Source organism: Oncorhynchus tshawytscha, linkage group LG17 (genome assembly GCF_018296145.1).
Source record: "Oncorhynchus tshawytscha isolate Ot180627B linkage group LG17, Otsh_v2.0, whole genome shotgun sequence".
NCBI classification, from domain to species: Eukaryota; Metazoa; Chordata; class Actinopteri; order Salmoniformes; family Salmonidae; genus Oncorhynchus; species Oncorhynchus tshawytscha.
In genome coordinates this window covers 12,468,739-12,494,175 of record NC_056445.1, presented here as the reverse complement: position 1 = coordinate 12,494,175, position 25,437 = coordinate 12,468,739, and the positions used below count along the sequence as shown (strand labels likewise).

General features: G+C 44.6%; 2 protein-coding genes across 2 annotated transcripts; one reads left to right on the top strand and one right to left on the bottom strand.

Moving 5' to 3' along the window:
- The first annotated feature begins 3,174 nt into the window (after positions 1-3,174).
- On the top strand, positions 3,175-19,755 carry LOC112217167 (hyaluronidase PH-20-like). Its single transcript, XM_024377456.2, has 7 exons — positions 3,175-3,234; positions 16,555-16,653; positions 16,853-17,019; positions 17,219-17,606; positions 17,811-17,969; positions 18,105-18,194; positions 19,152-19,755. The coding sequence occupies exons 1-7, from the start codon at positions 3,175-3,177 to the stop codon at positions 19,575-19,577; spliced, it is 1,389 nt and encodes a 462-aa protein (XP_024233224.1). The 3' UTR covers positions 19,578-19,755.
- A 1,972-nt stretch (positions 19,756-21,727) lies between these two features.
- Positions 21,728-25,214, bottom strand: LOC112216876 (transmembrane protein 229A). Its single transcript, XM_024377017.2, has one exon. It carries the CDS (start codon positions 25,011-25,013, stop codon positions 23,991-23,993), a length of 1,023 nt encoding a protein of 340 aa, XP_024232785.1. The 5' UTR covers positions 25,014-25,214; the 3' UTR covers positions 21,728-23,990.
- Between the last annotated feature and the right edge of the window lie 223 nt (positions 25,215-25,437).

Genomic DNA, 25,437 nt, shown 5'->3' with positions numbered 1-25,437 from the left:
AAGTCAGACACGGAGAACGAGAGCACACTGTCCTCGTGAGAGGAAGGGGCCCGCGTTGGTGGCTCGATGTTGTTTTCCTCGAAGCAGGTAAAGAAGGTGTTTAGCTTATCCGGGAGCGAGGAATTGGTGTCTGCGACGTGGCTGGCTTCACTTTATAATCTGTGATTGTCTGGAGTTCTTTCCACATACGTCTCATGTCTGAGCCATTGATTTGTGACTCCACTTTGTCCCTGTAACTGTCGCTTTGCCTCTTTGATTACCTTACAGAGGTCATAGCTGGTCTGTTTGTACACGTCCATGTTCCCAGTCACCTTTCCATAGTTAAATGTGGTGGTTCACACTTTCAGTTTTGCACAAAGGCTGCCGTCCACGGTTTTGGTTTAGATCAATTCTAATCGTCACAGTGGGAACAACATCTTCTATGCACTTCCTGATGAACCCAGTCACTGAGTCAGTGTATACGTCGATACTATTCTCAGAGGTGACCCAGAATATTTTTCAGTCCGCGTGATCAAAACAATACGTAAAGCATAGATTTAGATTGATCAGACCAACATCGAATAGTCCCTACCACGGGTGCTTCCTGTTTAAGTTGATCCTTCTGTGTGCGATTTTTAAAAAATCAGTTCAAGGACACACATCTGGTGTATTAGAAGCAATTATTGGTAACATGATTGTCTTCATAACCCTTTTTTACTTACTGGAAGATTAACCAACATGATAGAAATGTTCTATCCACTATAATGGGGGATCCTGTTTTCTGCAAACTATGCCTGCAGTAGCACGGTCTGCCTTGAACTTCTGTGGCTTCAATGAACGGGGACAGTCGTTCCCCCACTAATAGGACATATATTATGGGCAGGAGGACATAATTAGATAACATGTATTAGTAGTTGATTATTACATGGATAATTCATTCGAATTAAATGCATAATTATTTATTATTCCTATTATTTGCCATTTAGGCCTTATTTTATTGCAATAAAATCCTAGGAATATAATAGAAAAGACAAATAAAGATGGAAAAATCTGATGCTCAAGGGCTGCTCCCCAACATCAACTGCTCCCCAGGTGCCGATGACGTACACTTCAAATCACACATTAACCAATTGTGTCAGCAATTGTTGTTGGCCCTTTCAACTCAGACAGTACAGTACTCAACACACATCTAAATATTTTTTTCAGTTTTCACAGTTTCATTTTGCTTTAATATTCACAATGAAGCAAAGCCTATGTAGGCCTACGAGAGAAGCATACACGTTTCTTGCTGCATATTTTATCATGGAGCTCGAGGGGGTAGAGATGCAGAGCCTCGTCTCCCAGCCTCTAACAGAGTGATTCATACACACATGCGGACGCACACATACGCACGCACTCCTGATGAGAGCATCAGGACAATATGCCTTTATAGTTTCTCTGGGTCTACATCATGACAGTGGACTCAGGCCACTCCCATCAGAAAATGATTAGTTGCCATAAAATGATACATACACCTGTAGGCTGGTTTTGCTGAGTGGCTCAATGGAGCAGACTGAAAGAACCCGTGGAACCAGACAGGCAGGCAGAGAAGGACCCTCCTCACTGAGAACAGAGGTCTCAATATGGGTCAGTGAAACAGAGAAAGAGGGAGAGAGGCCCACGGCATGCCAGCACAGGAGGCCTGTCAAACACAGATAGGGAAACAAGTGTTTATCAGGAAACATGCCGATAGAGAGAATGAATGTTGTCAAGGAGAAGAATGTAGTACACAATGCTCTTTCAGAGTGTAAAGGAAATCACGACGATGATAAAGATGATGACGATGACAATAATGATCATGATGAAGAGGACGAGGCTAACTGCTCACTTAAGTACAATGACAGCTCTGTTGTATTGTCTATAAAGGGCAGTAGTGGTAAAGCCAACGAAACACAAACCAAGCCAGAGAATGTGGCGTTACTGATGTAAACTTGGTTTTCTGAGTAGAGTTACACCGTTTCACATCCCTCAGTGTTCTGAGGTGTTTCCCTGTGGTTGGGACTGAGCTGAGCACAAAGGAGTGCCCTGCAGTCACACATTACAGCTGGATCGAATTAAGGACAGGGATGTGTGTAATAAGGTAACTTGGCTGTCAACATTCGGACACCGTCTTTTGTGATTTTTCAATATCATTGGGTGCTTTATGGTTTCTCACCATTCTCACCATTCTTTGGTACGAATCACGAGGATCTTAAAGAGTATGTCACCAAATGAGAGAGAGTTGACATACAGACTGTTTGGGAGTAGACCTAGGTCAGGTTAGCTGATCAACTACAGTATGCTCTGTCTGATGATGACTGATGAGTCAGGGCTGTGGCCCATTAAACTGATCCCAGATCTGTTTGTGTTTTAACCAGCTCCTCTGACCGTTGGTTTCATGCATGCCATTGTTGTCAGAATAGTTGGCTAAAGCAGGGCATGCAGATGGGACCAGGTTACTGAACTGCACACACACACACACACACACACACACACACACACACACACACACACACACACACACACACACACACACACACACACACACACACACACACACACACACACACACACACACACACACACACACACACACACACACACACACACACACACACACACTAAGAATGTTTTCAGTGCTCTGGAAAGTCTAACCTCTAGGATTAGATTACGTAATCTGATTTGAAGGAATGGGAAGTCAGACGGACAAAAGGTCTTCCAAGGTTCACTCCCAATCAACTAGAGATGAGGCATCTTGTGAAATGTATAATGACTGAACTGACCAGGCTGTGCCAGTAACAGAGTCATGTGAATATTCAAACTTCAGGCATGGAGCCCCCATCCATGCCTGAAACTCCATGCCTATTCAGGATACTTGACCCTTCATCTTTGTAGCTCAGGGGAAGCTCATCAATCCGTCCACTTGATTGAAGTACAACTCCTTGTCCTCCTCAGAGAGTGTTCTGTAAAATCTCAATGCCGCAAGAAGAGTTACAGCAAACTCCCACAGAAAGAAAACAGACCCAAGAGTGAACGTTGTAAGAGATGGAGCCACCACAGACACAGCTACAATGCAAACCCTGGCCTCAGTGATCAAGTACACACACGCACACACACACACACATTGTCCCAGTGCCCAAGAAAAACAAGGTGACATGCCCAAATGACTATTGCTCCATGGCACTCACCCCGGTAATCAGGAAGTGCTTCGAGAGGCTTGTCATGGGCCACACCAAGGTCAGCATGCCAGGCACACTGGACCCACTCCAATTTGCCTACCGCTCCAACAGATCCACGGGAGATGCCATTTCCATCACTATTCACACGACCCTTACACATTTGGACAAGATGAACACACCATGTGAGAATGCTGTTCATTGACTACAATTCAGCATTCAGCACTATTGTTCCCTCCAAGCTCAGAGCCCTGGGTCTGGACACCACCCTCTGCAACTGGATCCTGGACTTCCTGACAGGCACAGGCCGCAAGGATCGGCAACAACATAGGGGATTTTTAGAAACACAAAAATAAGGGCTGTGTTTTGTGTACGCTTACTCTGGCGTGACATTTTGATAACTGTGTAAATCTCTCTAGGACGATATGACTTTTATAAATATATTTGCCTGTATTTACCCCCCCCAAAAAAATAAAATGCTAATTAGCTGCTAATGTGTCTAAAATAAATAACTACAAATTTCATGATGATCTGGACGAAACTTATGACTCGAGGCAAAGGTAAGAAATCTATGGATTAACTATTGAATGTGAGCTAAATGTAGTATTGAATACATTGGGAAAATCTCTTTAAATGGACAATTCTGGGAACTGTCTTGTGAAAGTTTCAAATTGACAAAATACCTGTTAGCAAAAGTGATAGATAGAGATGACTTGAAGGTGCTTGCAAGGATTTATAGTTTTGCACTATGGCTGCTTTGATGCTAATTAGCATTTTAGAATCTGAGAGTAAATTGAGACGAATATATTGATCAAAGTCACCTTGTCTGAACGAGATTTCCATGGTTACCAAAACGTCACCCCAGGGTAAGCCTTCACGAAACACAGCCCTTATTTTAACTTGTCTGAACGAGATTTCCATGGTTACCAAAACGTCACCCCAGGGTAAGCCTTCACGAAACACAGCCCTTATTTTAACTTGTCTGAACGAGATTTCCATGGTTTTCAAAACGTCACCCCAGGGTAAGCCTTCACGAAACACAGCCCTTATTTTAACTTGTCTGAACGAGATTTCCATGGTTTTCAAAACGTCACCCCAGGGTAAGCCTTCACGAAACACAGCCCTTATTTTAACTTGTCTGAACGAGATTTCCATGGTTTTCAAAACGTCACCCCAGGGTAAGCCTTCACGAAACACAGCCCTTATTTTAACTTGTCTGAACGAGATTTCCATGGTTTTCAAAACGTCACCCCAGGGTAAGCCTTCACGAAACACAGCCCTTATTTTAACTTGTCTGAACGAGATTTCCATGGTTTTCAAAACGTCACCCCAGGGTAAGCCTTCACGAAACACAGCCCTTATTTTAACTTGTCTGAACGAGATTTCCATGGTTACCAAAACGTCACCCCAGGGTAAGCCTTCACGAAACACAGCCCTTATTTTAACTTGTCTGAACGAGATTTCCATGGTTTTCAAAACGTCACCCCAGGGTAAGCCTTCACGAAACACAGCCCTTATTTTAATTTGTCTGAACGAGATTTCCATGGTTACCAAAATGTCACCCCAGGGTAAGCCTTCACGAAACACAGCCCTTATTTTAATTTTCCCCTATGGGAAAAATGAATGGTGGAAAAACAATTGGAACCAATTCCCTGTTTGACTGCTTGGTTTTATGTGTATTATGACACCTCCACTGTGGGGCTCTATATGCATATGATGGGTGTTCTGCAGTGACATCTAAAAATGTTGCTGTACATTGATGTCTTGAAAGGCAGTAAGAGATTCAGACTTGGGTAAGCCCCACAGCTCTGCTCGAGCATGTGTTCATAGTACATATTCCGCAGTGACGTCTAAAATCATTTTTATGAATCAGCACCTTGGAGAGCGCTGTCCATTTCACCACCATCAATTTTCTTCTCATGCGTTGCGGTACCTCAGAGACCCCTGGACAACCTCCCCCTCAACGTCAGCAAACCAAAGGAACATGCTCCGATCCACATCAACAGGACTGCAAAAGAAAGAGTCAGAGTTTGAAGTTCCTCTGCGTCACCGAGGACTTGACATGGACCAACAAAACCACCACTCTTGTCTAGAGGGCGCAACAAATCAAATCAAATCAAATTTATTTATATAGCCCTTTGTACATCAGCTGATATCTCAAAGTGCTGTACAGAAACCCAGCATAAAACCCCAAACAGCAAGCAATGCAGGTGTAGAAGCACGGTGGCTAGGAAAAACTCCCTAGAAAGGCCAAAACCTAGGAAGAAACCTAGAGAGGAACCAGGCTATGTGGGGTGGCCAGTCCTCTTCTGGCTGTGCCGGGTAGAGATTATAACAGAACATGGCCAAGATGTTCAAATGTTCATAAATGACCAGCATGGTCGTATAATAATAAGGCAGAACAGTTGAAACTGGAGCAGCAGCACGGTCAGATGGACCGCGTCTCTACTTCCTAAGGCGGCTGAAGAAATTCGGCATGCCGTCTAGGGTGCTCTCCAAATACTGCTTAACATCGAGAGGGTCCTGACCGGATGCATCACGACCTGGTTTTGGGAATTGCTCCGTCCAGGACCACAAGACCCTCCAGCGGATGGTGAAGACAGCCCACTACATTACTGGGACCGTGCTCCCAACCCTCCAGGACATCTACTCAAAATGGTGCCTGAGGAAGGCCCGTAGCATCATCAAGGACACCACACACCACGGCCACGAGCAGTTCACTCCCTTACTGTCGGGCAGACGGCAACGGATCATTAGATCTGATACTAATTGGCTCAGAGACAGTTTCTGTCTACAGGCCATTAGACAGCTGAACACTCAAACTGGACTGACCACCTGCACCTTAGCACACATGCACTCACTCACGTACACACACACACACACACACACACACACACACACACACACACACACACACACACACACACACACACACACACACACACACACACACACACACACACACTAGGGTTTAATATGTTCCCGGTATTTATAAATGTTCCATCCCGAGAATAGATCACTTTTCTCCCAGGTAACCCAGTATTTCCCGCCAAAATCAGAAGTGTCATTCTAAAGCATATAAATATGTCTGGATTTGATTAGAGCTTTGACCAGCATGAAGATTCAAGCCTGATGCTACCTGAGCCTGACGAGCCATACATTAAAGATATTTTATGAGCCCTACTTTAAATAGATTTTATGATCCCAAGCCCAAAAAAGCCCAAATGATAGTGCCATTATCCAATAAATAGCCTATGATATACAGTAGGCTATATGCTACCTCACATAATGCATGACAGAAAAACATAAAAGCCCATAGATGCAGCTACGCTCTCTTGGGAAAAGAAACGAAACAAGCTCCAATAGGCTAATTTTGTGGACTGTATTACTTTACTGTATTGTATTATATGTACTGGAATTACACACCTCTTTAAACCATGAAGCTGGGAGAGAACTTGCATTGCTGGTTCAGGACATGCTGCCTTCAAAGTTACAATTATAGGCTACGAATGTAATTTTAATAGGGACGTTTTAAAAAATGTATAATCAGTAGGGTGACATATACAGAACCAGTCAAAAGTTAGGACACTCCTACTCATTCAAGGGTTTTTCTTTATTTTTTACTATTTTCTACATTGTATAATAATAGCGAAGACCTCAAAACTATGCAATGACACATTTGGAATCATGTAGTAACCAAAAAGGTGTTAAACATATCAAAATATATTTTATATTTGAAATTCTTCAAAGTAGCCACCCTTTGCCTTGATGACAGCTTTGCACACTCTTGGCATTCTCTCAACCAGCTTCATGAGGCAGTCACCTGGAATGCATTTCAATGAACAGGTGTGCCTTGTTAAAAGATGATTAGTGGAAATTCTTTCCTTCTTAACGCGATCAGTTGTGTTGTGACAAGGTAGGGATGGTATACAGAAGATAGCCCTATTTGGTAAAAGACCTATGGGAAGAACAGCTCAAATAAGCAAAGAGAAATGACAGTCCATCATTACTTTAAGAAATGAAGGTCAGTCAATGCAGAACATTTCAAGAACTTTGAAAGTTTCTTCAAGTGCAGTCGCAAAAACCATCAAGCACTATGATGAAACTGGCTCTCATGAGGACCGCCACAGGAAAGGAAGACCCAGAGTTACCTCTGCTGCAGAGGATACGTTCATTAGAGTTAACTGCACCTCAGATTGCAGCCCAAATGCATGCTTCACAGAGTTCAAATTAAATTACAGACACATCTCAACATCAACTGTTCAAAGGAGACTACGTGAATCAGGCTTTCATGGTCAAATTGCTGCAAAGAAACCACTATTAAAGGACACCAATAATAATAAGAGACTTGCTTGGGCCAAGAAACAAGCAATGGACATTAGGCCGGTGGAAATCTGTCCTTTGGTCTGGTGAGTCCAAATTTGAGATTTTTGGTTCCATCCTCTGTGTCTTTGTGAGATGCAGAGCAGGTGAACGGATGATCTCCGCATGTGTGGTTCCCACCGTGAAGCATGGAGGAGGAGGTGTGATGGTGTGGGGGGTGCTTTGCTGGTGACACTGTCTGTGATTTATTTAGAATTCAAGGCACACTTAAGCAGCATGTCTACCACAGCATTCTGCAGTGATACGCCATCCCATCTGGTTTGCGCTTAGTGGGACTATCATTTGTTTTTCAACAGGACAATGTGTCACGCCTGTTCCCACTCTTCCTTCATGCGCTCGAGGGTGCAAGCCTGCCCAGCACTACGCACTCCTGCCACCATCATTACGCGCATCTGCTTCCCTCGTCACGCTCATCAGCAAATTATCAGACTCACCTGGACTCAATCACCTGTCTCATTACCTCCCCTATATCTGTCTGTTCCCCAGCTCTGTTCCCCGTTTCAGCATTACATTTTTGTTTGTTTTTTTGTTACCCAGTTCTTACGCTTTTCCTGTCCTGTTCCATTTCTGTTAAATGTTCACTCTCCGTACCTGCTTCTCTACTCCAGCGTCGGTTCTTACACAATGACCCAAAATACACCTCCTACATTATACAGTACAATGTAGAAAATAGTACAAATAAAGAAAAACCCTTGAATGAGTAGGTGTGTCCAAGCTTTTGACTGGTACTGTACTTTCATAATATTTCCCCTTATTGTTCTCCTTTCTCTCTCGATTGTTGCTTCGTCCCTTCTTTGCTTTCAACAGTTAAATGAAACAAGTTGCGTTTTCCTTATCTTCATTGTTCTAATGACACGCTTGAATAAAACTAGAATAAAATGCAGAAGGCTTTCACTTCTCTTCCGTTAGATTGAATGGTTATGGGTCTGAATAAATAACTGCGATAGCCTACCGCCATTGTGCTTTTTCTCTTCTTTCAGACTCCCAGTGAGTTCTATTGGCTGCTGTATTTAACATGGAGCAATCAAGAGCTTGCATCCCTCTACAAATATTCTATTAGTATAAGAAGTGCTAAAGAAAAATGCCCAGCAAGCTATTCTAATCTAGGTTTTTTATTTTTGTTGGGGGGGGAGACTCCAAGAGCTAAGGAGCGTTTTTTAGGAAGCGAGTCCACGGGAGCGCAAGTGCAAATTGTGAAAAAGACAGAGGCTATAAGTTAAAAGCTTATGTATAACCCTATATCTGCAGGAAGTAGCTGCAGCACCCCCCCCCCCAAAAAAAGATAAGTAAAAAAATCTATATTAATAAAAGTAGTGCACTAGGCCTTTAATACTCCTGTATTAGGAGACCTATACAGCTGTCTGCAGCGCGGGGGAAATGTCCTGGGAAAAGGGAGTGGGTCTGGGAAATCTCTATAACCCAGCTCCCACTACTCAACCCTAACACACACACACACACACATACATTCATGCTAAACACATATCACAACTGCTGCTACCAGACTCTTTTATTATTATTGCTAAATACTGCACAATTTAAACACTTGCCCCCCAACGTCCCCGTCCCCAAAACACAAGTACATATTGGGCTATAAATTGTCTTCCTGTATTACACTTATGATAAAATGTTTATTCTATTCTACTGCCATTGACTTTGTTCGTATTCCTTTCTTTTATTATTTGTTGTTGTGGTAGCATTGTCGAGAAGGAACCTGCATCTAAGCATTTCGCTGGACGGTGTGCATCCCATATACAGGACTACTAAAAAAACTTGAAACTTGAAACAGACACGGCCCTTGCCATACCAGTGCTCTCCTCACACACCGAGCGATGGGAAGTGAGGGGGAAGTAATGCAGCAACCAGGTCAGTTCCTCAAATGCCCACAGAACAGAAATAATTGATTATGTAACTTAATGAATGAAGAAAATTAGAGTTTGTATGAGACAGGGAGGGAGACAGAGTTCAGAGGGAGACAGAGGGAGAGATAGAGAGATCAGAGGGAGATAGAGGGAGAGCTAGAGAGATCAGAGAGACAGAGAGATTAAATATAACTGTACCACAAGAGGGCAGTATATACTAGGCAGAAATAAAGATCATACAATATAGCCCTTCGTTTTTCCCTTCTCCACTCATTCACTCATTCAACTGCACAAATGAATACAAAAAAGGCCTCCCGAGAGGCACAGCAGTGCTTGAGGCATCACTATAGATCCGGGTTTGATCCCGGGCTGTGTCGCAGCTGGCCACGACCAGGAGACCCATGAGGCGACACACAATTGGTCCAGCTTTGTCCGGGTTAGGGGAGGGTTTGGCCGGTCGGCTGGGATGTCCTTGTCCCGTCTCGCTCTAGTGACTCCTGTGGCGGGCGTTTCCTAAGGTGTTTCCTCCGACGCCTTGGTGCGGCTGGCTTCCGGGTTAAGCAAGTAGCGTGTCAAGAAGCAGTGTTTCGGAGGACGCATGGCTCTCGACGTTTGCCTCTCCAGCGATGGGACAAGACTGTAACTACCAACTGTATATCACGAAAAAGGGGTAAAAAAACAAAATACAAAAAAAAAGTAACAGTAAAAGGTATGAAAGGGACATCTACAGGAAAAGGCTGAGTGAGGAACCTGTGAAAATATCATTGCATTGGAAAGAAAATAAAATAAGAAAAAGGTTCCGTCTTTGTCGGAGCTTGGGAAACTCTGATGGGGGTGGGGGTCACAAGAAACATGAATTCATCCTGAGGGGTTGCGGCGGCTCACGGTTCTACATGCAGTCAGAGCCAGCCCTAGCCTTTTGGGGTCCCTAAGGTCAATTGTGTTGCTCCCCCCATTTTACAATTGTACAACTCATTTCCTGCAACTCTATACATTTTGCCATTGGGTGGAGAAAAATGGTTTCAGTTTTTAATATGATATCTGAGTGAGAGTGACTAACAAAATCAATAGGGATGGTGACTAATTGAGTGAATCCCAGTGATTGACATCACAAGTGAAAAACTGCTGATGCACAGCCACATTCCAAAATGGCACCTTGTGTATTCTACTATTCTAACTCTAAACAGTACGTTTTGGAAATGGATCTGCGGGCCTAGCAAAGGGGTGACCTGCCAGTTGCTCATCCCTGGCTTATATTGTATATTTTTATGTGTTACTGCCATTTATCTTCAGGTGTGTATATCCCGCTCTACTGAAGGGGAACACAGTTCAAATGTCTACAGGCTCCAAGGCCTATCGGGAAAGGGAAAGGGGGATACCCAGTCAGTTGTACAACAGAATGCCTTCAACTGAAACGGTCTTCCACATTTAACCCAACCCCTCTGAATCAGAGAGGTGCCGGGGAGGGGGGCTGCCTTAATCGACATCCACGTCTTCGGGGTGACTGCAATGGCAGCACACACCCATTTGACCATACCAAACCATGCATGTTGTTTGTTTCTTTGGTTTGAATTTAACAATTTAGCCTTGTTTGATTTTTTGTAAAATTTTTGTAACAAGGAGAACGACAAATACATGGATTCTTATATTTCGACTTGAATCAAACTCTGGACATTGGATTCATTTGCATCAAGACTAACAGTTCACCTCTCTCCATTATGGAGGAAGGATTAGGATGGAAATTGTATTGGGACAATTATATTGGACAATTTAGCCATCACAACCCCATTCATATGTCATACCAGGAGCACCATCTTGTGGTTGGATTTGAAAATGTACCGGAAAGTCACTCGCATGCAAATTCTCTCTGACTTTGTCTTCTCAAAAGACAATGTCAACAATGTACTATATGTGAAATAATCCATTAACCCTCTGTAACAGGGGTGTCAAACTCATTCCGTGGAGGGCCTAGTGTCTGTGGGTTTTTGATTTTTTCTGTCAATTAATACCTAGACAACCAGGTGAGGGGAATTACTGACCTTAGTTCATCAATCAAGTACAAAGGAGGAGCGAAAACCCGCAGACACTTGGCCCTCCGTGGAATGAGTTCGACATGTGCTCTTTAACATCATACAATGTAATTGTATTTCTGACCTCCCCACGTCCACCTCCCATCCCCCATCAGCACCCTGTGCCTGTGGCCCTGGCACGTGTCCTCCCCCATCACCGTCACCGCCGACCACTCCCCAGCCCCATGACTGTAATCCTATAGTAAGCCAGTATTACCAGGTCAAAGGTCATATGTCACAGATTCCATCGTGCGAAAAGAGAGAACATGAGGTGTGCTGCCAGTGCTATGTCCTCAATAGATTCAGAGGAATTTAGTCTATCACGATTCATAAAGTATAGCCCTTCTTCATTTCAAAATGAGTCTGTTGTTGTTTTACTATCATTTCATATCGTACTAACTACATTCAATACTTGTACTACATTCAAGACTCTGCATTCAAGCCCTGGCCATTTTGTCTAATGATTTATGGTTTATTATGGTTTCTCAGCTCTACGTGAACCCTCCAGCCTGTATGTCTACCTTATATTTGACCTCACAATAATGTACCGTAAGCTGCAGAGAGACCTTGCAATACCTCCCACCCTTTCCCAGCTTGCCCTTTCCATGCCTGAAAGAAGTATGCATTCATCAGTGTCTGAATCGCATTGTCGCGTTGGAGGCCTAGGAGGAAAAACATGTCTGTTCCCACAAACACGTTTGACACCCCGGACTACAGTGGTGTTGCTGCTAGTGAGTCTCTAAGCAACATTCAGTGTAGGATCTATTACGTAATAGTCCTCTCTCCTGTCACTGAGGTGTGAGATGGTCTGCATAGACAACTAGTCTGGCCAGAGTGGAGCGCTGCACAGATAACCAGTGTTCCCATCGAGCTGCGTACTGGAGATGACCGAAACAATGTGCTCTGAACCAGACAATAGAAAGTTACAATTGTTATAAGCTCTTTCTCAGACTGTCAGGTTCAGGACGTCTCATTGATTTAGATTACTAAACAGCTACAGTGCTTTGATAACTAGCGCAGTTTCATAACCGGAACCCCTGTGCGGTTGACTGTGACATGTGACACCTCTATTTTAAGGCGGCTTTGATTCAGTGCAGTGTAAAGGCAATCAAATCAGAATGAGTAAGGCATTCGGAAATACTCCTATAAATACAAAAGCATAAACTGTTTGTGATGCTCTGTCCAGTCCCAATCTCAGTCCCAACCCCATATGCAGCCCCAGCTCATCCCCTTCAAGATCCCCTTACCAATCTCCTTATCGATCACAATCCCCATCCCCCGCCGAACCCCCATACCCCAGCCTAACCTAGCCCTAGTCCCATATGCTGCCCCAGTCGATCCTCTTAACAATCCGTATTTACTCCGGCCAAGCTCCTGCCCCCGGTCCCTGCCCCCGGTCCCAGACTGTTTGCTACAGAGGTTAAAACAGTACACGCTCCACAACCTCACACCCAGGTGTCTCATCCTCTCTTGTTCCAAGACCAACTTGGCTGGTGCAGACCATAACAAGTTATTCTCGATAGACAAACAGGCAGTGGTGGGTGCATCCTTATACACAGCTCTGCCCAGCTTTCTCCTCCCTCCTGTTGGTCTGTGTAGGAAATGGGTCTAGTCTCCTCTGTACAGGATACCCAGAAGGTTGTTTTTACAGTACCTTCTTAGTCTGGTCCGATGAGGTGCGAAAGCCATTTCTCCAAAAGCCAAGGTGTCTTCGTTGGATCCAGAGTGTCGTCAGATCAAGGAGCTGTGGTTAAGACCTGATGTGAAGGGATGACCAGGTACCGTGTCGTCTGTCTTTTACCTTGTCGTTATGTCTATCTGTGGGTTTGGCTTGGCAGGCTAGGGATAAGGGATAGTGATTATCCAAATGGCAGTTCCGTGGCAGTTCTTCCATACAGTGCCAGCCATCTGTGTGGGCATCTTTGAGGCTGGCACTCAGCTGCCATAGCCAGCATTCTGACATGGCAACAACCTTTAGCCAAGGAGGTTCATTTAAGGACATGGGGAAAGGGATTGAAAATAGTTTGTGAGAAGATTGTTAAGATGATACACATCTCTCTGTGAAACAAATACATGTCTGTAGAAGTTCTAAATGACTGTAAGTTCTAAATGACTGTAAGTTCTAAATGACTGTAAGTTCTAAATGACTATAAGTTCTAAATGACTGTAAGTTCTAAATGACTATAAGTTCTAAATGACTGTAAGTTCTAAATGACTGTTAGTTCTAAATGACTGTAAGTTCTAAATGACTGTAAGTTCTAAATGACTATAAGTTCTAAATGACTGTAAGTTCTAAATGACTGTAAGTTCTAAATGACTGTAAGTTCTAAATGACTGTAAGTTCTAAATGACTATAAGTTCTAAATGACTGTAAGTTCTAAATGACTATAAGTTCTAAATGACTGTAAGTTCTAAATGACTATAAGTTCTAAATGACTATAAGTTCTAAATGACTGTAAGTTCTAAATGACTATAAGTTCTAAATGACTGTAAGTTCTAAATGACTATAAGTTCTAAATGACTATAAGTTCTAAATGACTGTAAGTTCTAAATGACTATAAGTTCTAAATGACTATAAGTTCTAAATGACTATAAGTTCTAAATGACTGTAAGTTCTAAATGACTATAAGTTCTAAATGACTATAAGTTCTAAATGACTATAAGTTCTAAATGACTATAAGTTCTAAATGACTGTAAGTTCTAAATGACTATAAGTTGTAAATGACTATAAGTTGTAAATGACTATAAGTTGTAAATGACTATAAGTTGTAAATGACTGTAAGTTGTAAATGACTGTAAGTTCTAAATGACTGTAAGTTCTAAATGACTATAAGTTCTAAATGACTATAAGTTCTACATGACTGTAAGTTCTAAATGACTGTAATTTCTAAATGACTATAAGTTCTAAATGACTATAAGTTCTAAATGACTGTAAGTTCTAAATGACTATAAGTTCTAAATGACTGTAAGTTCTAAATGACTATAAGTTCTAAATGACTGTAAGTTCTAAATGACTAAGTTCTAAATGACTATAAGTTCTAAATGACTGTAAGTTCTAAATGACTAAGTTCTAAATGACTGTAAGTTCTAAATGACTGTAAGTTCTAAATGACTGTAAGTTCTAAATGACTAAGTTCTAAATGACTAAGTTCTAAATGACTGTAAGTTCTAAATGACTGTAAGTTCTAAATGACTGTAAGTTCTAAATGACTGTTAGTTCTAAATGACTAAAACAAACATCCATCTGTAAATCTGTACAGTATATATGTTCTATACGCAGTACACTTCATACTGACAGTTTGTTGTCTGTTTCTTTGCTGAATGTTTCTCCTCCACAGGAGAAAGGATGGGTTGGTACATCCAGAAGAGCAGGGGCTTTGTACTGCTGCTGTCCGCCCTCATCTCTCTCCTGGGTGTCATCAGCTCCAATACCCTCCTACCTCCAACAACCTCCAGCCCTTCTCTTACACTTACTGCCACCTCTCCTCTCACCCACACATCACCCCAGCCCCAACGTCAAACTTCCTTCGCCACCTTAACCCTTCCTCTCTCTCAGTCCTCGCCCGCTCCTCTCCCCTACGCCACCATCCCACTCCTCTCCAAAACCACTGTTCCTCTTCTTCCCAAAAGCTCCCATGCTACTCTACCTCATACCACCCGTACCAAACCCAAAACTTTCCGCCCTCGACTCCCCCATACTACAAGCCTCCTCCAAAACCCCTCCCGCCCTCGTCTCCCAAAAACTTCCCTTCCTACTCCTCTCTATATGACCAGTCCCCTCCCCAGAACTTCCCATCTGCGTCTCCCCAAAATCTCCCCCACTCATCTGCTCAAAACCCCCCGTACACTTCTCTCCAAAGCAATCATAATTGTTGTCTCTCAGTCCTCGCCTGCTCCTCTCTCTTACACCACCTCCACCACCATACTTCCCCTCTCCACAAAAACTGTCCCTCCTTTCCCCAAAACTTCCCCTCCTCCTGTCCTCAATACCTTGCCTCCCCTAAACCAAACCTACCACCGTCGTCCCCCCAAAGCCTACCGCCCTCATCCCCCCGAAACCTACCGCCCTCGTCTCCCCAAAACATCCCCTTCTCTTCTCCCCGACACAGCCAGTCCCCTCCCAAAAACCTCCCTGACTCATCTCCCCAAAACCTCTCGTCCTCGTCTCCCCAAAACTACTTTCCCTCTCCTTCCCAAAACCTCCCCTGCTCTTACTCCCTATATGACCATTCCGATACCCAAAACCTCTCCCAAAACCCCCAAAACTACCTTTCCTCATCTCCCCATAATTTCCCCCACTCGTCTTCCCAAAATATCCCACCTTCGTCTCCCCAAAATCACTGTGCCTCCTTTACCCAAAACCACTACCCCTTCTCTCTTTCAGTTCTCCCCTTCTCCTGTCCCCTACACTTCCTTCACAACCACTGTCCCTCCTCTTCCCAATACCTCCCATCACCTAACCAAAACATATCGCCTTCGTCTCCCCAAAATCTTCTCCTCTCATCGCCCGAAAACCTCTCGGCCTCGTCTCCCCAAAACTACAACTCCTCATCTCCCGAAAACCGTCCGCCCCCGTCCTCCCAAAACGACCATCCCTCCTCTCCCCCAAATCACCACCTCTCCTCTCTCTCAGTCCTCCCCCGGTCCTCCCCTCTATACTTCCTCCACCACCACCCCTCCCCTGTTCACAACCACCATCACACTTCCCCCAAACCCTCCCCTCCTCCACCTCCTCATACCACCCCTCCCCTTCCCAAAACATCCCGCCCTCGTCTCCCCAAAACGACCAACCCTCCCTTACTCAAAACCCCCTTCTCTTCCTCCTCCTCTCCCCCATACCACCAGTCCCTTCCCCCAAACTTCCTATCCACGTCCCAAAACTATCACTCCTCATTTCTTTCAGGTCTTCACCCCTTCTCTCTCCAGAACTACTGTTCCTTCTCTTCCCAAAACAACAATGGCTCCTCTTCCCTCTACCACGCGTCCCTTACCCAAAAACTCCACTCCTAATCCGCCCAAAACCTCCCCCATCCTCTCCCCCACACTGCCCCCCCTCTATTTGACCGTGAGCCCTTCATAGTGACCTGGAACATCCCAAAGCTGGTCTGTAACAGGTACAACATCTCCCTGGACACCTCCCCCTACAGAGGCGTGGCCACACCTGCCAAGGTAAGAAACAATACGCATATTCCTCTTGGATAGCTGGTAACGTGTTTGAAATTGAAGGATGTCCATAACAATGTTTGACACATCAAACCTGAAACAATCATATACTTCAATGTCCTAACAGGGATTTATTGCGAGAAGTACAAGACATAACTTTTTCCTAACAAAAACGTTACTGTGCTTCCTTCCTCCCTGTTTCTAGGTGCCAGGTCAGTTCCTGTCTCTGTTCTATACTGACCGACTGGGGCTCTACCCCCACGTGGACCTGCCTTCCAGGCAGCAGTTCTACGGAGGCATCCCCCAGAGAGGAAACCTTAGGGCCAGTCTGGCCAAGGCCAGGGCTGACATCAACTACTACATCCCCTCCAAGTACTGACCTAGAATCAGCTCCAAAACCCTAACCTTAATTATTAACCGTGTAGAGGTTACCCTTAGGCACAGATCGATGTTTAGCTCACTATGTTCAAACACTAACCTTAACCATTAAGGGAGAGTTGGGGACACAAAACTAACCTTAGATCAGTGCATAATAAGTCTATAACTTTACTGCTCCACCACCTCCCTCCAGGACGGCCCGTGGCCTGGCTGTGATCGACTGGGAGGACTGGCGCCCCCTGTGGGCCAGGAACTGGGGCTCCAAGTGGATCTACAGGACCCTATCAGTGACCCATGCCCGCCAGAGGGACCGCTCCCTCACAGCCTGGCGGGCCACGGCTACGGCCAAGAAGCAGTTCCAGGCAGCAGCCCGCAGCTACATGGCAGAGACTCTGTCCTTGGGTAGCCGCCTCAGGCCCAACTACCAGTGGGGATTCTACCTGTTCCCCAACTGTTATAACCATGGATGGATGGTGCCGGGATACACAGGGAGATGTACCAAGGAGGTGATGGGGCAGAATGATGAGCTGCTCTGGCTGTGGGAGGCAAGTTCCGCACTCTACCCCTCTATATACCTGCAGGTAAGAATGTTTTTTGTTTGTTGGGGGTGGGGCAGGATATGACTAATTCATAATCTAACATCTACCCCCAGATGTGTTTTGGTTTTGTCATCTCCTATCTAGTCTGTCAGGTTATACTAAAGTGCTTCCTAGTTTGTAGTGCTTCCTAGTTTGTAGGTGAGGTAAGGGAGACTAACTCGTATGGGGTTGTTGTGCCTCTTTTAGGCGTCTCTAGGGGACAGGCATAGCGCCGCCCTCTTGGTGAGAAACCGAGTCCAAGAGGCGCTGAGGGTGTCTGCCCTGCCCGCCCGGCCCACCACCGCACCCGTCTACGTGTACACACGACCCGTCTTCATCGACCAGAACAGACGCTTCCTCAGCCAGGTGAGAAATGACACATGAAACAGGGTGATGGTGGGGTTCTGAGGTCAGAGGAATGTTGTCATGAGGTGCAGTTACCATAACCCCTACCACCGTAATAATAACTCTTCTCTGCTTTAACTGTGGAATGTTCTCCAGGGGGACCTGGTCAGCACCATCGGGGAGAGTGCTGCCGTGGGAGCCTCAGGAGCCGTGCTGTGGGGGGCCAGTGCCGACTACGATGACAAGGTTAGGTGATACTCTAGCCCTGTTCATACCTGGTTGTGACATTTGTCCACATCTTGTCCACATTCTGATTGTGCCCACATTTTCATGCAGGTGTACGTAGACAATCAAAAGATGCATTGTGATCAGATCTTGCTCAGCACCTCCGGAGGTGGTCAGGCACACATTGTGTCTGGATATCTTACAAGTGTACATGGATCTGGACAGTGAAACCATTTAAATCATCCTTATCCTGCCTTAAAATATTTGACAGGTGGCACCATTAACTTATGGCATTAATATGCATCTTAAAACAAATAAATACGCATACAGGGAGGGACAAGGAAATCTGGTCACAATGTGGACACAATGGACGGATTTGAGTCACACGTTAATACCAAAGCCTCACATAGTTCTGAAAATGTGGGCAAAATCAGAATGTAGACAATATCAGGACAAAGGACGCATGCTAGAGCCAGGTATAAACAGGGCTTCTGACACACATACACACTCAAGGTGATACTCCCTACTCACACTGAAAGCCAATGCCACTGACATTTATAGGGTGCCATTTGAGACACAGAACATTGTTTTAAGCAACAAAACTATAAGAAAACAGGAAAATGTTTTCTCACCATGAATAGAATATTATGTTAAACTCCAGCACACATGAATCCACTTGACTTCCTTTGGTGTATTGTTCCTTCCCTCCACCCTCCCTTCCCACGGGCGTCCTGTGAGCCTCACGAGGTGTACCTCACCACTACTCGTGGACATGAAGAGTTTCCATTTCCTCCGACTTTCTCCCCACAGGTGTCTTGTGAGCCTCACTAGGTGTACCTCACCACTACTCGTGGACATGAAGAGTTTCCATTTCCTCCGACTTCCTCCCCACAGGTGTCTTGTGAGCCTCACTAGGTGTACCTCACCACTACTCGTGGACATGAAGAGTTTCCATTTCCTCCGACTTTCTCCCCACAGGCGTCCTGTCAGGCTCTTTCCTCGTACCTCACCACCACGCTCAACCCCTACGTCGCCAACGTGACAGCCGCCGCCCAGCTCTGCGGCGACTTCCTGTGCCAGGGGAACGGGCGCTGCGTACGGAAGCACTACGAGTCGGACCACTACCTCCACCTGTCCTCAGGGAACTTCCGTATCCTCCGGGCCAGGGGCACGTACATGGTCCTGGGGACGCCCAGTCTGGCTGACCTGACTCTCTTCTCCAGGAGGTTCACCTGTCAATGCTATGCAGGACGGACATGTTCCCCCAAGCTGCCCATACACCTGTCTAAAGCACTGGTGTTTAGACTGAAGCATCAGGGTCTGTCCGACAAGACTAAGACACTGAATAAAGTGATCGCTGATATGGAACAGTCAACCATTAAAGAGAACTTGAAAAAACACTGAAACACCGATGGATGGATCATGAGTGTTGACCTGTGTAACTGGACTGTGTCCTATGTAACATACACAAGGTGGCCCAAGTCTCTTGTTTGACCTTCATAATAATACTGTAATAATTATCAGAGGTAAGTGATGTGCGGCAGGGTAGCCTAGTGGTTAGAGCGTTGGACTAGGAACCGAAAGGTTGCAAGTTCAAATCCCCGAGCTGACAAGGTACAAATCTGTCGTTCTGCCCCTGAACAAGGCAGTTAACCCACTGAAAATAAGAATTTGTTCTTAACTGACTTGCCTAGTTAAATAAAGGTAATGTCTCATGCAGATGTTGGCTTCGGGTGATATGTTGATTGAAAGATTGCGGATAAGGACAAACTATAGAGTGTGCCATGCAGTACTGTAAAACCTGGGTGTTTCAGGTCGCTGTTTTCTCTGTGACTTAATAAGGTTCACGCTGCAGTAATGATGAAGCTCCATACTGATTTACCGGTCTACTGATGTCATTCAGCAGGAAATAGATCTGTTGCGACTGGAACAAAGAAGAGTTTCTTGCAAGTAGAGATGGTTAATCTGTGACAACATTTCTTCAGTAGTTATTTGTATATCATTTGAGTGCATATGTAAATAAAAACGTGACTCTCTGTCTCTGTGAGTATTTACAGTGTCATTGGTTGACCATTGCACTACTGACCCTCACGGTGTTGATGTTGTGAAGACAGGCACCTATTACAGCTGTTATTATAAATATTTTATTCATTGACATTGACAAGAGGTACTATTCCCCTTACACTGTGTATAAGACAGTAGTTTTTTTGGAATTGTTAGTTAGATTACTTGTTCGTTATTACTGCATTGTCGGAACTAGAAGCACAAGCATTTCGCTACACTCGCATTAACATCTGCTAACCATGTGTATGTGACAAATAACATTTGATTTTGATTTGATTAATAGTTTCTTCTCTACTCATTGCGAACGACTGTAATGAAAGTTAAATTCCAATAGTGTAATATGAGATTTTCCTTGCCCTGCCCTGATAATAATAAACCTTGAGTGTGTGTGTGGATGACTCCTGCCTTGCTTTGGAGTTTCTTGAAACTCGAGGGGGGTAGACCACGGTAGAGCCCAAAGCCTTATTAAGCATTAAAGTAGATTACTGTAGATATTTGGAATTTAAGCGTTAGCCTGCTTTACTCTGTAAAGAATGACCTTGAATTTTAGCCAGACTTCTGGAGTTAGGCCTATTGAGAGTTTGAGCGTGTGCGAGTGTTATAACTGGAAACGGAGAAGTGATACCTCAGAGAACCAGTGAAGCAGTAAGAAGCAACACTAAATACTGTGTTAGTATCATTGTTTTACTGTTGTAACAAATAGAGGAAGTCTGCAGGGAGATAATGAGTCCAGAAGGAGAAGTAAATGATGGGAGTCATCCGGCCAATTAGATAAGCCAATGCTGTCCCTAGATGTTTATGGCCAATCAGATAGGCTGGTGGTGCTGTGTCGCTGGGTATCAGATATATGAGAACATAAATAACAGGTCCCTACATGTACAATACAGCTCTTCTTACCTTACCCCTCCAACCTCGCTGAATGGCTTCCTTGACAACTTTCCATGGGTAGCCTAGTCTAAACACACACACACACACACGTACACACACGTACACACACACACACACACACGTACACACACACACACGTACACACACACACACACACACGTACACACACACACACACACACACGTACACGTACACACACACACACGTACACACACACGTACACGTACACACACACACACGTACACACACACACACACTCACACACACGCACGCATGCATACACACACACACACACACACACACACGTACACACACACACACACACGTACACACACACACACACACACACACAACATACACACACACACACAACAAACAGTGCAGAGGTGGAAAAAACAGATTCATCATCTCTGCCTCTCATGCAGACTCAATCTGACACCAGGCACAGATAAGAGTCATTCAGTATCTCTTTATCCACTCACAGAGCAGTGTTGACTTTATATATTTGAGGTGCGGTTTCCTGTAAAGGTCAGGCATTTTGTTTTTTATGACATTGTGCAGCTTTCCAAGGAAGCTGATCTGAGAGAAACACAGACAACCTGTAAATACAAACAATTTAGTGAAAGCACAACGTCAATCAAGACAACATGAACATGAACTGGGCCAACCTTGTCGGTTCAACATGGAATTCTTTGAGATTTAAGTAATGTACAGTATACAGGCTACACTATTTCCATCCAGTGATTGATTCAATTCAATTCCACCATGGGCATACTATAGCAAGAATACTTTCGGGCTCTCTTCATTTATAACCTAAAATAAACATGGTTTTACTTCCTCATTGTGAGCCATGTAGTACATGGTTGTAGTGTATTATTAAATACAGTTTATCAATGATTTCCAAACCTCACATTTGAAAAGAAACCTTATCATACAGTTAAGATAACAACTTCACCAGGGACAAGAGATCCTCCCCGACCACATAACCAGGAAAGAAACTCCTGGTCCTATTCACCATGTGTATCCTTCTTTTGCATCGCTCACAACAAAAGCCCACCATTTTGAAATGACAAAACCAAAAGGAAAAGAATTGTATCATTTCAGTCCGTCCAGTGTGAGTCTCCAGACGACTGGAAAATATTGTTTGTTCGCGCAGGACAGGGAAACTCCCACGGCATGAACCATTCAGTCCATATTCATAACAATCGGACAAAAATCAACATGTGTCAAAGTTGCAATATTTTAATGACATTATGTTCTAAGATATTTCTCCCTGCACTAGTATTACTCATCAATATTACCAGCTTTCAGTTACCTCCAACCTTTGTTTCACGGGATCCCCAGGACTGATGAAGGCAGTAAAATGCATTCGAAACACGCTAGAGAATCATAACAATCAGTAAAATGAGCAAAAACGATACGTTTCAAAACATACTTTCCAAAGAGTTGGAACAGGTTGCTAATGAAGTCACAGAACCAGGTATCCACACATACTGTATGTGTTTGGCCCCTCAGAGAGAACATGAGACTTGACCGTTTGGTACAATGGCAAACGAGGAAATAAAACAGGCAGAAAGATATATGCCAAAGAGCTCTATGCATGGAGGTTGATCCCAGACCTGGATTCAAATACTATTCTGAAATGATTTCAAATACTTTTATCTAGGCTTGATTGAGCTTTCCTGGCGTGGAACCAATAGAGTAGCCGCAAAAATTCAAACCCCAAAACCCGTCCATCTCGCACTCCAGGCAGGTTAAAACAAACAGTGAAAGTGCCTGAAAGATTTCAAGTAGTATTTGAACCCAGGTCTGCTGACTCCCGATATTGCCCACTCCAGATCAACCTATAGAGTGTAAACCATAAAAAGCTGACTCGTGCTCCGCTGCTTTATAAATGTTAGGTAAACAAGCCTGGGGCTGGGATGCCACTATGTAAAGAAGGGAGAAATATAAAGATGATCATCAGGGTCTGTCTGATTGGCACACATTGCCTGTTTGCATGACCCAGATTAAGCCTATAGTTGTAGATTTAAAAAGCACTATCAATTCCCCATTGAGCTTAATTTTGAGTTCGGCCAGGACTAGGGGGAAACTGGCCCACAGTGTATTTCAGTTTGTCTTTAGTCCAGCTGTCTGTAGGTTTGCTCAGAAAGGCACTCCAACACAGTAAGGTTAAGGTTTGGTTCAGAAAAAGATTCACAGTGAAATGAATTCGGTCCACCACCTGTTCTATTCGGTTCGATTACATCTCATGCTACATACATTTTGAACTTTTTAGAAGCTATTTTATTTCCAAATGTCATGCATTGTTTTAAGGTAATACGATTTAAGCAATAAAGTGATCATGAATGCAGCCATGCAGAAATGAGCTCAAAGCATGCTCTGGGATTGAAGAGACCAACCTAGTCAAATGGTGCCACCATGCATATGGCTGACTTTGTCAATATAGTTTAGGAAATAATTCACAGCTCTAAAATGAGCAAGCAAGTGTAAAATGTTAAATATTATTGTTTCATCTACTTCATCTACATCAAAGTTCGAAATGTCAGTTGTCATCACAGCAGAAGGCATGTCTGTGTGTCATCACATGCCAGGCATGGCATGTCTGTGATTTTAGGCTATTTGTCACAAATTGATAGGCTATTTGTTAGAATCACTGATAAAAGATGCTGTCTAAACAGCCACATCAACTCCACATTTCCACAAGGGAAATACACATTAACATTGATGGTCTTAAATGTACTCTTCTTTCTTTGTATCATTATCAATAGTCCCTAAATCAAATGTGGCCTAGGCCTATAATACATTTTTTTTCTCCCCTGGACACATGGCAGACGTTGATGCCAGCGCCCTGCCCGGGTGCCTTCACTCCTCGTCTTTGGCACACACCACCACGCGCAGCAGAACGCTGGACAGAATATCCTGGTAGAGACTGATGCAGACCCATCCGGGCAGGTAGAGGAGCGTGATCAGGCCCATGAAGTTGAATGGATAGTGGGAATAGTCCCATGAGCACGCGTCGTACTGCCGCAGCGCCAGCCCCCAACAGAACTCCCAGGTGTAGATGAAGCAGATATAGATGGGGAGCCGCCTCCAGGTGCTCCAGCCCCGTCTAAAGTACAAATGCAGGTAGAGTTTCTCTACCACGAAGCTGCAGCTTCCGTACATCAGGAAGGACCACAGGGACGTGTGGCCGCTCATGGTCCGGTCCGATTTCTCCACAAGGTTGAATATCGAGGTAAAAAAGATCTCGTCCAAAAAGCCGTGCATTCCAAAGAAGAGGAATCGCACAACATCGGGCAGACCATTATTAGGCAGCGGCTCCAGGGTGCGCTTTTCCGGTGTAGACATGGTCCGTTTCCCGGGGCAGTGGTAGCGCAGCCGCTCAAGCCCCTTGTGGAAAACTTGGGTGAAGTACAGTGCCAGTAGGTAGTGAACGACGAGATGAGTGGCAGAGACTATTCTAACGTGCTCGGTCAGCGTGTTTATATTCCCAATCAGGATTTGCAACCCAATGTACACAGAGGGGTAGAAAACAAGGTGAAAAACTACTGTGCGTCCTTGAAAGCACTTCTTTTGCGAATATATTTTTTCCAGCAAGAAATGGGTCACGGAGTGCATGATGCAGAGGTACGGGGAGGAAAAGCCGAACAGTTTGGGGTCCCTGTCAGCCAAAAGCCCCTGTGCCGACGACAGGAGGATATCCAAAGTGATACCGTGCATCCCATAGAAATAAAGCCGCAACCATTGTGGTAGCTCTGCCATTGATTCGCCAGCATCCCCTAACTCGCTGGAAGGATCTCTCTGCCCGGGCTTCCTCGCTGCTCTCAGACTGCCACTTGCCTGTCCTGCCCGGCTCCGCGGGCTCCCTCTCCGACAGCTGGCCATGGCTGATCACTCTCTCTCCTCGGAGAGAATCAGAGAGCAGCTCTTGTTCGTTGTTCCTGGCACATTCTGTACTTTTAACCGAGCTGCCGCGGTGTCGTTAGCGGCTTTGCACCTGACAGCGCCTGTGCCACAGCAAAGATGTTCTATTATATTGATAAGATAGTCGAGTGACCGCTTTAACAATTGAAATACATGTCCTCAAAGATGGAAGGCAGGTGGGAGGAGGCGAAATCAGATGGGACCATTCTAGTCAACGAGAGGGCAGATAAGCTTGTGAACAACAGGCACAAAAGTCAAATACAGTAGGGCTACAGTATGAAGATAGGCAGAAACTGCTTCTCCAATAGAAATCCCAGATCCAGCTTGTAGGTAATGTCATATTCCTTGCTAGATACAACTTTGAGGTTTCAAGCAAGGAATATGA

Bases quoted from the DNA above. Each gene is read 5' to 3' on its own strand.
- LOC112216876 (XM_024377017.2), bottom strand. From the start codon at position 25,013: ATGGCCAGCTGTCGGAGAGGGAGCCCGCGGAGCCGGGCAGGACAGGCA.
- LOC112217167 (XM_024377456.2), top strand. From the start codon at position 3,175: ATGGCACTCACCCCGGTAATCAGGAAGTGCTTCGAGAGGCTTGTCATG. The intron at 16,654-16,852 runs GTAAGAAACAAT...CCCTGTTTCTAG, and splicing joins GCGTGGCCACACCTGCCAAG to GTGCCAGGTCAGTTCCTGTC. The intron at 17,607-17,810 runs GTAAGAATGTTT...TGCCTCTTTTAG, and splicing joins ACCCCTCTATATACCTGCAG to GCGTCTCTAGGGGACAGGCA.